Source organism: Aspergillus alliaceus (assembly GCF_009176365.1).
Source record: "Aspergillus alliaceus strain CBS 536.65 unplaced genomic scaffold BDW43scaffold_76, whole genome shotgun sequence".
In the NCBI taxonomy this organism is placed as follows: domain Eukaryota; kingdom Fungi; phylum Ascomycota; class Eurotiomycetes; order Eurotiales; family Aspergillaceae; genus Aspergillus; species Aspergillus alliaceus.
In genome coordinates, this window is record NW_022474759.1 from 31,242 (window position 1) to 43,874 (window position 12,633).

The 12,633-nt window shown below is 46.2% G+C and overlaps 3 protein-coding genes and 1 non-coding gene across 4 annotated transcripts; 3 read left to right on the forward strand and 1 right to left on the reverse strand.

Annotated features, from left to right (window-relative positions):
* Nucleotides 1-1,720: 1,720 nt before the first annotated feature.
* Nucleotides 1,721-3,035, forward strand: BDW43DRAFT_236171 (NAD(P)-dependent oxidoreductase). The gene is made up of 3 exons (XM_032039601.1): nt 1,721-1,834; nt 1,893-2,406; nt 2,459-3,035. The coding sequence occupies exons 1-3, from the start codon at nt 1,768-1,770 to the stop codon at nt 2,883-2,885; spliced, it is 1,008 nt and encodes a 335-aa protein (XP_031894624.1). The 5' UTR covers nt 1,721-1,767; the 3' UTR covers nt 2,886-3,035.
* BDW43DRAFT_293055 (class I SAM-dependent methyltransferase) lies at nt 2,870-4,248 on the reverse strand. The gene is made up of 4 exons (XM_032043783.1): nt 4,186-4,248; nt 4,005-4,115; nt 3,697-3,950; nt 2,870-3,618 (listed from the first exon to the last, which is right to left on the reverse strand). Exons 1-4 carry the CDS (start codon nt 4,239-4,241, stop codon nt 3,185-3,187), a joined length of 855 nt encoding a protein of 284 aa, XP_031894625.1. The 5' UTR covers nt 4,242-4,248; the 3' UTR covers nt 2,870-3,184.
* A 2,909-nt stretch (nt 4,249-7,157) lies between these two features.
* On the forward strand, nt 7,158-8,585 carry BDW43DRAFT_304340 (FAD-dependent oxidoreductase; the record flags this gene model as incomplete). The annotated part of the gene is made up of 9 exons (XM_032045585.1): nt 7,158-7,273; nt 7,309-7,351; nt 7,392-7,484; nt 7,534-7,683; nt 7,740-7,757; nt 7,822-8,092; nt 8,158-8,220; nt 8,272-8,429; nt 8,460-8,585. 9 exons carry the CDS (start codon nt 7,158-7,160, stop codon nt 8,583-8,585), a joined length of 1,038 nt encoding a protein of 345 aa, XP_031894626.1.
* Nucleotides 8,586-10,479: 1,894 nt separating this feature from the next.
* BDW43DRAFT_t228 lies at nt 10,480-10,551 on the forward strand. The gene has a single exon. It is a non-coding gene; the product is annotated as a tRNA-Arg (tRNA).
* Nucleotides 10,552-12,633: the final 2,082 nt, after the last annotated feature.

The window sequence follows — 12,633 nt, forward strand, 5'->3', positions numbered from 1 at the left end:
AGTCTCCAGGTCGGCAATGCGAGCGTCCAGGTTGGCAATGCGAGCGTCCAGATCAGCATTGCGAGCGTTCAGGTCGGCATTGCGAGCGTCCAGGTTGGCATTGCGAGTGTCCAGGTTGGCATTATGTGACTTAAGCTCTGCGGCTCGAGTTAGCAAATATGTATTTTGTGACTTTACAGTATGAATTTCCAAACCTGAAAATTCCCCTTTCATCCCAATAAGCAGGTCCATAAAAGATCCACCTTTCTCATTACCGACGACTTGCTCATTTTGGATTGTCATTTTCTGAGACGTTGAAGCAAGCTCACGGATCCGATTTTTCCCAGTTTCGATAACGTCGGCGTCTGGAGAGATGGGTATTGTGTCGTACACAGCAATTTGCAGGTTCGGGGCCTATTTAATAAGTAGAGGCTTTAGTTTACTTCTGATAGAAGTTGAGAGATGAAAACTTGAAGATGAAACATAGGAGAGACGAAGAGGGAGACGGAGAACCAGCGGAGAGATATTAGTCATATTACTCATAGTGACAGATATACCTACCATAGGCGCGTTCTGTTTAGAAAAAGTCTCCTTGCCTTGGTTCCGATGCTGCTGGCTCTCTCTCTTATTGGATAACATCTTGTGTTCCTGTAAATATGATGCAACTGGAGTAATAATTTTGACAGTAGTGATTCCCGAGCGGGCTGAGGAGGGACAAAGCAAAGGGAAACAAAGGCACAAATATATGAGAGAAGTAGGAGAGAAGTAGTAGAAGAGAGGGAAAGAGTGTAGGTAAGAAGTGAGTCTAAAAAGGAAGCAGCAAGTACTGAGACTCTACCTGTGCTGCTATATCCTCCCCTAGCAGGCGCGAGTGTATTAGTTATTATTATGTATTAACCATGGTTGTTGATGTTAGACCTAGGTACCACTATAGGTAGTTAACCAATAAACTACTAACCAGTACAGACTGGCGTGGAGATGAATCTGGTTAGTTGTGACTTTAGTATCTGCCATGCCTGGCAGTTAGCAGGACTCGGAAAACGGCGTCAGCTGTTGCCCTTTTTTGGCCGCTGGCTAGCCGTGCCATTGTTAAATGGAGCTTTATCTATCCGACAAATCAGTTAACATTATAATGTGGTTTATATTTCAGACCGCAACTGGTTTCGAATTGAACTATATAAAGGGAACATGTTTACCAGAAACGCGGGAGCAAATTGCGGCATGGCCCTTCACGAGAACTCCCGTGATAGGGATAGTAAGTAGCCCTAGCGGTAATCTCAAAGATTGCCAGAGACGCCTTGAGAGGATTTAACATTTTCTCCAACTCGACGATTTCTTCCTCGGGGATTTGAATCTGCTCGGTCAATTTGTCTTTTTTGTTCTTTGCCCAGGTAAAAAACGATTCTAGAAAAGTAGAAAAGAGCTTGATAGCCCTGTTGCTCTTGCTGAGATATCCGCGCCTCTTTTTGAGAGCTAACTGACCTCCGTCCCTTCTGGTAATGCTATAAAGAGACTAAAATATTATCAGGTAAAAAGAAAATTTCAAGGCCTGCAAATCTGTCCTGCTGTTGCTTTGAAAGATTTTGAGTAACTGATTACCTAATTAATGGATCTATAGGATTAGTTATAATTATGTACGTTTATTTTATCTCTTTAACTAACTTGTTACCCCTCCCTATGACTCAGACGAAATAGACCTAAGTTAGCCCTTTCCTTTGACTTTGCGTCTTCGAAAGACCTCTCCACATCAACTAAAAGCGTTTAGCACATTCAATCTAACCCTCGAACATGGACTCCTCTCGATCAACATCACTGGCTGCGGCCGGCGATACTCACCCGAAAATCGGATGGATAGGTCAGTCAAGCTTCTAGGGCTCATAGCTTACCTTCCACCCCCTTACCAACCACCACAGGTCTCGGATCCATGGGACTCGCTATGGCTTCCAATCTACAAAATCATTTATCACGGATTGGCGCCCCTCCCCTTCGCTTTTACAATCGCACGGAGACTCGGGGCCAACCAATCCTCGATATCGGAGGAATACACTGCGCCAGTATTGAAGACTTAATTATCGATGTCGATATCTGCTTCATCGCGGTAAGCGATGACGCCGCGGTCACTTCCATCATAAACTCTATCTTGGCAGCAGACCCGCTTCATGAGAAGATTATTGCTGATACATCGACCGTTCATCCGGACATATCTTCTTGGGCTCGACGAGAGCTTGCGCTAAAGGGTGCTGAATTTGTAGCGGCACCAGTATTTGGCGCAAGCCCCGTCGCAAGAGAAGGCCGTCTGTTGTTCGTCATCGCTGGTGCAGATGAGGCCGTCAGGGCTATTGAGCCTTTTCTGGAGGGTGTGATGGCGCGAAAGACATTGCACCTAGGAGCGGATGTTACGAAAGCCAGCCTGCTAAAAACTACAGGGTAGTCTTTTCCAGCAGTCTTCAAAGGTTTCGCGCTAATTCGCTCGCCGTAGGAATTTCTTGACTGCTGGTATGATGGAGCTTGTTGCAGAAGCACAGGTCTTTGCGGAGAAGACTGGACTAGGAAGCGACGTACTGGAGTCTTTAATCCAGGAACAGTACGGTTCACTTCCGTTCTCCATGTCGAAGCGAATGACCGAGGGATCTTATCTTCCTAAACTGGGAGAACGGCCATGGTCTGACCTACAGCTTGCGCTTAAGGATGTGGGCTTAGGGGCTAGTTGTGCTGAAAGGGTGGGGGCAAATTTGCCAATCGCCAATCTTGTTCTGAAACACCTTGGAGAGGCTCGTCAATACGGACAAGCAACCCAGCGTGCTTTGGACTCCTCCTCAATGTATGGGGTACTGCGGCAGCATGCAGGACTTGACTTTGAATCCGATCTGGTAAAGGAGAGGGATAGTAGCTCGAATATAAACTAAATAAATATTCCAATATCTTGGTTGATATCATCGATAGACTGCATAGAATGCCAAACAGTTCGTCTTCGCATAACATTTTTAGCTTGCTCCAGCTGTCGTCTTATATGCTCAAGAGTCATCATAGGAAGACATGGTAAGACCGAAACGTGCGAGCAAGAACAGATGTCTGGGGCTGAGCCAACATACTCACATGATTGCTTACAAGCTTATCCATGCATTGTTTTCGAATTGACAACAACTAGGACACATCTTCCTGGAGGATGATTCTATACAGAGAAAATTGAGGACCCGATATACCCCTACAGAGCTGCCACATTCAATGGCTTCTGGCCAACAACCCTCATCAGCTTCACTGGTGGGGAGATGCCCCGCGCACAAAGATGCCAATGCTGTTCAATAAGCCTTTCCGCCTTCTTCGTTGCCGCCTCTTCATCAACAACTTGCCCGGATCGCAGTAGTAGGCCCGCATATAACGTTTGAATGATTTCAGCAAGCCTTTTCTCCGTTTCGAGACGAAGACTACCATCCCAGTCCGAGTCATAAGCTAGTCGCACGACATGCCGGAACCCGACTGCATTACTCTCCTTGAATACCTTTGCTGATGCCTGGAAACATTTCCCCTCAGCCTTGAGTCCGAAGTCAAAACACCGTCGGATCTCCCAAATCACCGGATTGACTTTTGAGACGTATGTTTCTTCGTCAAGTTCCTCCCACTGCAGATAACCTCCCGGTTCTATGGAACGATAAGCCCCCGGAATGCGAAGGGGAACATGGAAACTGCCACGGGAGGTGGAAAGGAAATAAGACCTACTTAAGATATCGTAGATATTGGTGATCGCGGTTTTATATTCAGATTCTGCAAGACCAGCAACCAATAGTCGCACATGGACCAGGTCGTACCGGTTCCAGTGTTCCTTCGGGAACGGCATTGTTATGTCGTGGACAGAAAACTGAATCTTCCCTGGCGAGTCAGGAAATTGTTGGGGTGAAATATCGAACCCATGATAGTAGCGCTGGATTGAGGAAGTTCCATTCAGCAATTGCGAAACGTCTTTCAGCCAGATTCTTGCCAAGATTTAGCAGCGCACTAGGGAAAATAGCAGGCAGTAACAAGCTAACCCAGTTCCAGTCCCTATATCAGCGACAGAGAGAACATCATCTTTGGGAATTGATGGGTGAATCAGAGTATTTCTAGCCACCTTCACCAGCAGGGTATGCTGTGTATCGAGCCTAGATGGCAAAGATTTTTGTGTCAGATGTTAAACATAGTTAGATCTAGCCACTGCTTTGGGTTTCATGCCTTTGTGATTCTTTTCGGTCTCTGCTAAAAATGTATTTGTCGTCTGTGTTCAGCATTGTTAAGTCCTGTGGGGCTCTTCCTGACCCTGAAGAGAGCGAGATATCTTGTTGCCTTTTATAACTTATGCCTTGCCCCTTGATTACCCCCCTCCAATTAACGTCGGAACCAGGCGGGGTAAGTCAACCATCTCGTACTTTAGTAATCCTTGGTGGCGTAGCTGAATTATGTATAATATATTCGAGGCGCTTAATGATCCCCTGCACGGGCTTCTGGAAAATCCGTTCTAGGCCACGCCTCGTCGGCTATGCCGCGTCTGGTCTCCTAACGTGAATTTTTGAGAAAGAGTAGCCACTGATAAAAGATTGAAATCGATCATACCCTGTAGGTTGTTAATCATAATTGACTGATTGGTAGACTGTTCATGATGTGATTCATCAACAACACAAATCAAATCATAAATGATCGATTCACGGTAAGGGATCTTTCAAATAATACGTAGGTAATTTTGATAGAAGGAAATCAAGTTAGGTGGCCAGGCCCGGTAGTGCATGTATTTTAAACGTGAGAAAGCAATTCTTGCCCTCTCATCGTTACGTGGAGATTAGAAGGATCCGGATTTGGACAGCCATGAGTCACAGGTTATCTAAGCCTTCAGAGGCCTCATGATTCGAAAATGGTATGCTCGCAGGAGTTAATATACAGCCCAATGCAAATTGTTGTGCGATTGGCATACCCTGGTATTGGACTGGGTCACTTCTAAGCTCGTCTTAGCTTCGCCCGTGAGGGTTACTAGGCCTCAGCACCACGTTGAGATGGGAGCTCTTCGCTGGGGTATGTTGGAAAATAAATGGCAATATAACGACGTATACTCGTGACGGATACGACTACACCCCCAAGTGCGGACTGCGTTATTACCCTTAGGTCAGGAACCGTCACGTGGGAGAGTTTGGATGATCGAAGCCCTTCCAGGTAATCAGAGCCAAAACAAGAGAAAGAAAGAGTGACAGAAACGAGGAAAGAGTGAGAAGGACAGCAAGGAACGATTGATAAGTTACACAGGAAATGACCAACGAAGGAGTGACAGGGCAAGTCGAAAAAAAGGATGAACGGAGCGACTAGAAACAAAGGAAATAATGAAAGGAATGACGGAGTAAACAGTAGAGAAACAAAAGAGAAGCGAACGAATGAATGAAGGAATGTCATTGGAATGAATAGATGGGAGGAGCGATGCCCCTGTAGTAGAGGGATAGAGGTGCAGGATCATGGAGGCCACAGCTACAAGATAAGAATAGGGGAATGCATAACTTGGAGACATCATTTTAATGGCGACGCTTGTATATTTGCTGTGGATCCTCCATATCTGTAACCTTCTCACCATTATGCACAGTTGACTACATATATGAATGATTGTACTACTATAGAATATCTGGTACCACCTAATACACATATCGGAAATCCACATCATCCTACACATCTCCCTCTTCCATCCTCCCCGTAGCTAAATTCTCCCCATGCGACTTCTTGCCGGGGTCTCTAGGTAATCAGCTCTTGCATTTCGTAGTCTATACACAAGGCGAAGTGCCGTGGAAACAATTGTCGCAGTCATATTGACTATCCCCGAAGGCATTTTCAGTAATGCGCTTTGCTTAGATGTATATCCAAAGTCTTTGATCAGTACAGATAAGAAGGTGGCAATAACACCACTGGGGATGGTGATTAAAATAGGTAATAAGATGAGTAACCATGTCTGCAAATCTCTGACTGCTTCAAGCACCGATCCCCAGCGAAATACTTTGTTGCCAACTCCAGCTTTGTCCTCTAAGAGCCGCTGTGCAATTCGGTCGCGGTCTCCTTGGCTAAGAAACTTGGCCTTTTCGACATTTTCGGGGAGAAGAAGCAAGACTAGTATGGCAGCGACTATGTTGACTACACCTACCACGACGAACATGATACGCCATCCGTGGAAGGATATGTCCGGGAATGTGTGCTGCGCAGCGGATGAGATCAACCCCCAACGATCTGGCCGACGCCTAACCCGCAATCCGGAAGCCATATCGCGGAGTGGACTCGGCGCGGGTGTACCACATACTCGTATACATAGTAAGGGCAGGCACGGATCTCCTAGGGAGTTACATACTTCAATCAGCAGAGGAACATACCAATGACAGCCTCCAGCGTTCCAAGTAAAGCGCGTAAAGCTATCAACCCTGCAAAATTCCGTGCAGCCGCCAAACAGCACAGAATCACGCCCCAGAGGAAGACATTGAGTCCCAGGACCTTGGCGATGGGGAATTTCTAAAGATGGATGCCTGCACTTCTCAGCGCCTATCGCAGTATTGAACAGTTTGTGAATACGGCACACACCCTGGGGTATTTCAGCAATAGCATAGGCCAGGAAGAACGCTGTTGCCAACCACGAGAAATCATTTCCACACATGTTTAGATCATTCTGAAGACCCATAACATTCGCATACTATGAGGCAAGTCAGGCCAGTTTGCCAGTATTTCGCCAATGGATATCACCTCCGTACATTCAGTGAAATCTTGTCCAGAAACTGCAGGAAGTACTTTAGAAACATAATGGGCAGGATCCGCCAATCAACTTTCCGAAGCAATTTCCGGTCCTCGTGCAGATCAGTAAAGGCGTAGTCTTCGCCGGATAATTTGTCCTTCATGCCGATGTTTGTTTCGTTAGTCGGTGGCATTTTCGCTGCGTATGTATTCGGAGAAAATTTACATCCAGGGTGCAATGATCTTAAAGCAGTTGAAGCTGGAATGCATCGGGGCTGTCCGCTCCAATCCAATCCTTTAAGCTCGGTATATTTCCATAGAGTGATCTAATGGTGAATGGAGACCGTCATGCACCCGTCGCATAGATAGGTATACCGGCTTTGATTGATAGCCTCGGCCGATGTTGTCTTTGGCTTGAATGATATCAGGCGGAACTTCACCAGCTGAGCAAATATATAATAATGCCTTTCAATGGTACGAGCTCTCTTTATTCCACTCAGATTAGCAAGAACAAGAACAAGAACGACAGTGCCTTCTCGCACTGGCTTCTCTCTGAATGCGGCCATTATAGGCGCTGGTCTTGACGGCCTTGCAGCCGCTGTGGCCCTCCAGCGACCTCGAGCAATGGGGTGTGGATATTAAGGCCGCGAAGCCGGTACGATCACCTGGAATACATCCATGTTAAGAGGTACCAGGTAACTTTGAAGAAATTGGTTGTGCACGGCTGGTCCACCGGAGAGGTAAAGAGCGAGTATGTAATAGGCGATTATAAGGTGAAATTCGGAACTGTAGGGTTTCCTTCAATCGCCGGAGTGGGTACTTTGCTCATGGATAAAGCCGGACTACAACAACTTCAAACGGATTTACATTCACAAAACTACTGAAATTAGTCTTCGAAGGGCCTGCCATCGATGTAGAGGCAGGTGTTACCCAATCCGAAAACGTTCAGCGACAGCCGATCTGATCGTCGCTGCTGATGGCATTCGTGTACGTCTAGATCCCTAGTATGCTAGTTCTTGTTCGCAAGGTACTAACTAGACAAGTCTTCCTCCCGCGGCCTCGTTAGAATAACCCTCAATTTCTCAATGTCCACCTCATGCTGCTACCGTTGCATCATCGGTGCAGATAAACTGCGGTTTCGGGCTCGATGGTTATATTTCCAATGAATCAATCGAGTACTGGGGAGGGTTTGGCATTGACAAGATTGCCATGTCGCGGTGCAGCAATGATGATGTCGTAAGCTGCTACTGCTTCTACCCGGCAGCCTATAACGAGCTCCGTGAAGACGGGTGGAATATCTCGACTACACCACAACAGTTGGTAGATACGTTCCCTGACCTGGATCCAAGGATGAAGATGTTAATGCTAAATGCGGAGGATATCAAAATGTGGCATTGTACGTGCTTTGCCCTCATTGCTGCTCCTTCGGATTCCTTAACGACCGTCGCACTGATGAGACAGTGTATCGACGCCAACCATATCCCTACCGGGTAAAAGGTAAGTTTTGTCTCCTTGGTGATGCTGGTAGGTCGACTTCCGACCCTTGTTATGAATTCAATGATATTAAGTGAATAGCCCATCCAATGATGCCGGACCAATCTCAAGGATCATGTATGGCTTCCGAAGATGCCGGAGCTTTAGGCCTGATTTTCAATCGTACTTTCCGTGAAAAGTACAGTATCACAAAAGGATTGGGTGTCTACCAAGCATTGCGCAAGCCGCGAGCGACCCACGTGCAAGAGGCCGGTTTCCGCGCTTGAGAGGATCTCAGCGAACGCATTGGGTGGAGCTCATCGGCCGATCGACCTGGGAAGTTGACAATTGGGGAAATCTGTGGATACGATATGCAGAAACACTTGGACGAGTTGCTTGCTTCCAATAGAAGGTAAGGCGCGTCAAATGCAGTGTCCTTAAGAACTCGCTAATCGCAATATACCTTATTGGATCGCATCGCATGTCACTTATACAAGAGTTCATACAAACGCCATCCCGGGAAACAAGTTATAAATCTTACCCTTGCCCAATTTCCGTCACTCCCATCTGACCAGACCGTCTCCAACAATCGCCTTGCGCGCGAAATATGTCCAAACCCCAAGGTATTCTCCATCACCATTAATTTTTCCTTGACCAACATTCTTCTCTCGACATCTGTGCTACTAGCCTCAGCAATGACCAAAGGGCAAAGTAAGCATCCCTCTAGAGGACTACCATAGGGAATAGTCATCGCCGCGTTAAGGATTGGTGTAACAGCAGTTCCCACCGACTTGTAGTTCAAATCGAACCATTGACAATATAGTGGAGATACAGTCGAACTGCCACTTTAAATGCCGTCATAACTTGACTTGTCTGACAGTCTATAATCGTGGCTGTGTTGTACTCCGCTATCCATGAATCCAATTCAGATCGAACATGGGATGCTGCAGTCCGGAAACCCAGCTCCGAGAGTTCATCAACGTGACGGCTACGATGCGCCGCAAGTAGATTGCCCATGCCTAGAATCTCGAGCAATACCGGGGTCATTCCAGAGATAGTGTCTACGGGAGCAGTGGAGAAATTGCCAGTGGATTTATCCGCGGTGAGATCAGTCAGTTTAGTGTCTTCGTGAAGAAGAGGTGGTTTGCAGCGTGATATGGTAGATATTGAATCCAGGTATCGGAAAGACTGGAGACAGAACTTCCCCTCCGGGGTAGACCCAAGTGACGTGGTCTCCAGCAGATGCTAGGAACGCGCCGGCGGCTTTTAAATGCCATTTCCACACATGAGAGCTGCAGTCACATAACTCCGTTAAACAGAGAAGTAGAACGGTCGTACAGGCTTCCAGCGTGGATTGCCCCTGCTGTAGATAGGAGCTTCTACAGCTGTCAGCGGCCATCATCCGAGCTAGCTTCAAACCGAAACGTACAATTTTTGCGCATCGAGCGGATACACGACCAGTGGAATTCATAGCCGTCAGTCGTGATAGTTGAAGGACATAGGGGGGAGAGAAGAAGCGACGGAGAGAAATGAACTCTCATCGGCATTTTATCCGACACGACGGATGATCGAACCTGATAAAGCTACCTTATTTGGATTCATACGGTCGATGATTCGTGGATAAGATAGCCTATGGACATTTCTCTTAATAATGGATACCTATCTTCCTACCCCACATCGGGTAATCATCTGGGGTCAATAAGTGACCGTGCACTTCTCCGCATCTTCTCTATTCCTTGTCCATCGGCCCGGCATATTTTCTCTCCCCCACTACACTATCCTCGGCTTTTATGTAGTATATGTTGAGTCTCTTTCAGTTGTCTTTTCCAAATTTCTGATCTTGAATAGACGATCACATACCTTTCAGTTATGTCGAACTGGGGAAAGAAATCCAAGTTGGCTTTACTCTAACCAACGACATCAGTCTATGTTGACAAGAGTGGCAATGTAGATAAGCAGTCTCATTCGGTGGCTGTGCTGCGTTTTCATAGACCGTGATATAGCTGTACCTGATCGTATATATATATACATGTTTACCCAGCTTGGTGGACTGATGGTGGTGGTTCTAGAACTTGGGTTTGACAAAATAGTGATATATGTCCCGACAGCAGGGTCTAGATCATAAACTACACTACTAACGCCATTGACCGTTAAGGTGATGAGCAACGGGGTGAGATTTTTCGTCCTGATTAATACTCAGAATATATAATTTGATAGCCCTCATACCGTTTGTTGAACATGGTTTGTTCTTCGTATTCACTTAAAAGAGCTGTGTTATATTATCAAAGTATCTACAAATTCTCAACAACTGGCCGGCTGGCCCAATGGTAAGGCGCTTGACTACGGATCAAGAGATTGCAGGTTCGAATCCTGCGTCGGTCATTCTTTTTGCAATTTTTTTCTTTCTTTTTAAACTCTCCCTCCCTACCTGAACTCCTTAATAACCCCTTTTTAGGGTCCTTCCCGGAAAAGCTTCCCCTCGTCTCTTCCTTTACCTGTCCTGTCTATATCATGAATAGGGATCAAAGCAGAGTAATCACTCTCAAGAGCGAATGACTTATTGATTGTTCTCTACCCCAATTTGGGTTCGCTGCCATGGCGTAGGCATTTCCCCGAAAGTATCCTGAATTTATAGCCAATGGAAGTACGACGCATCTTCACCCGAAGATCCTTTGATATCCGAATAATGTTCACGGGTATTTTAGGTCTCGTCGTCGAGGTCGCATGTAGCAATGACCACAACGAATAGTCTAGAACAAGGCCATCTTCTCCCCCTCATCACTTGACGTCTTGTACGCCCTGTAATAAAAAGGATCCATACCCAAAGATCCATGACAAGACCGTTGTATCAGCATCGATGACCATGGATGAATTGCCTTTCGGTGTAGCTTTGGCGGGTTGTGGCGGCATTGTCGGTTCACGTTGGGTTTATTCTTTCTCTAGCCAGTCAAAGGTATCGAGAGATGTATCATCCGGCGCAAGCATGTTGTAGTGAGTTAGGTAACTTCAATTGGGGGAGGGGGAAAGGAATACGAGGATTTACATTGAATGAGGCGAAAGGTCATTAGGTAAATGTTCGTGAATCGTTATATGATTGTGTGTGTGATATGGTATGATATGATATTCTTTCTCATGTAAGGTTTTCCCCGCACAAACATCCCCCCGCAACCTAAATGGTGGAAGGTTACATAGACAACAACCGATGAGTCCGAACTTGATCTCCGCCTGCTACAGAATGTAATACCTATTATTTTTATTCTTATTGGGGAGAACCCAATAGGGGGACGTAAGACCCCACCTACTTACAGCTAAGCCTAGCCAAGAGAGTTTCTTTTCCCTTTTTCTCTGTTTCTTTCTTTCTTTCTGTACATTATATTATATTATGAAACATTTTTTCTCCGAATGGGGGCAGAAAAAGGTCGGCGAGGCCGGCATAACAAAGAAAGAGGGAGTGTGTGGTGGAATAAAATAACACATGGTGTGGCCACTTCTGCCGAGGTTTAACCAACAAAGGAGATCAATCACATAACGTGATGTATAATTAGACATATCATCCCTTATATTATCTCTCCAGTCCGATATCGATATTGTCTCGCGTGGTTTAATTTCCTTTACCTAATTAGCGGAAGTTTTTGGGTCTGTCGTGGTCGTGGTTGTGTTCAGTTACCTAATACCGAACACCTCAAGTCTGGGGAAATGATTAGATTAGATTTCTAAACCCCATTTCTGTCGATGAAGAGAAACCGAAGGGGCATGGATGGAGACCCGCCCCCCTCCCCTCCCCCAGCAGTCTTATCTGCTCACTTTATCCGAACCTCTTTTGGTGTTTGATACTTTGACGATAGTCATTCTCCTTCTCTCTCTCTCTCTCTCTCTCTCTCTCTGTCTCTCTCTCTCTCTCTCTGTCTCTCTCTCTCTCTCTCTCTCTCTCTCTGTCTCTCTCTGTTCTTGGCTTCTTTCGTATCCCTTTTTTTTCTTTGCCAAGAGGGTGCCGAGAGAATGAGGATGCCTGGGCGAACCGATTCTTTTCGGGAATCCGACGGGTGGGGGTCGGACGTCGACCCAAGTTGATGAGAGATAAAAGAGGGAGGCAATGGTGTAATCCGAGTCTCTCCCAATCACCGTAAAGGTCCTAAAACTAGCTCACCTGCCATACGGAGTTTAGCATATGGTTCGTTCCTGTACTATGCTCAGCCATGGATGATTTCTCTATATTTCCTTGGTTCTGATTGAACGGAAAATGTGGAAAATGGAAATATTAACTTCGTGGAAGGTAACATCGCGTAGTGAGTTTAAGCCTGATTTCCGGGGTAAAACACAAAAAGACAAGAGGTACGCTAGTTAGTGGCTAGTAGGCTATAACTAGTAGTAGGTTGGATGTACAAACAGCTGACTCAGCCGCATGGCATGGCTTCATCTTCCTTTGGTGGTTGGACTGCACAAGTGCTGACCACCATGTGTTCC

Coding starts and splice junctions, on each gene's coding strand:
- BDW43DRAFT_236171 (XM_032039601.1), top strand. CDS start 1,768: ATGGACTCCTCTCGATCAACATCACTGGCTGCGGCCGGCGATACTCAC. Junction 1,835..1,892: donor CCCGAAAATCGGATGGATAG/GTCAGTCAAGCT, acceptor CAACCACCACAG/GTCTCGGATCCATGGGACTC. Junction 2,407..2,458: donor AGCCTGCTAAAAACTACAGG/GTAGTCTTTTCC, acceptor CGCTCGCCGTAG/GAATTTCTTGACTGCTGGTA.
- BDW43DRAFT_293055 (XM_032043783.1), bottom strand. CDS start 4,241: ATGCTGAACACAGACGACAAATACATTTTTAGCAGAGACCGAAAAGAA. Junction 4,116..4,185: donor GACCGAAAAGAATCACAAAG/GCATGAAACCCA, acceptor TTTGCCATCTAG/GCTCGATACACAGCATACCC. Junction 3,619..3,696: donor CAATATCTACGATATCTTAA/GTAGGTCTTATT, acceptor ATCGTTCCATAG/AACCGGGAGGTTATCTGCAG.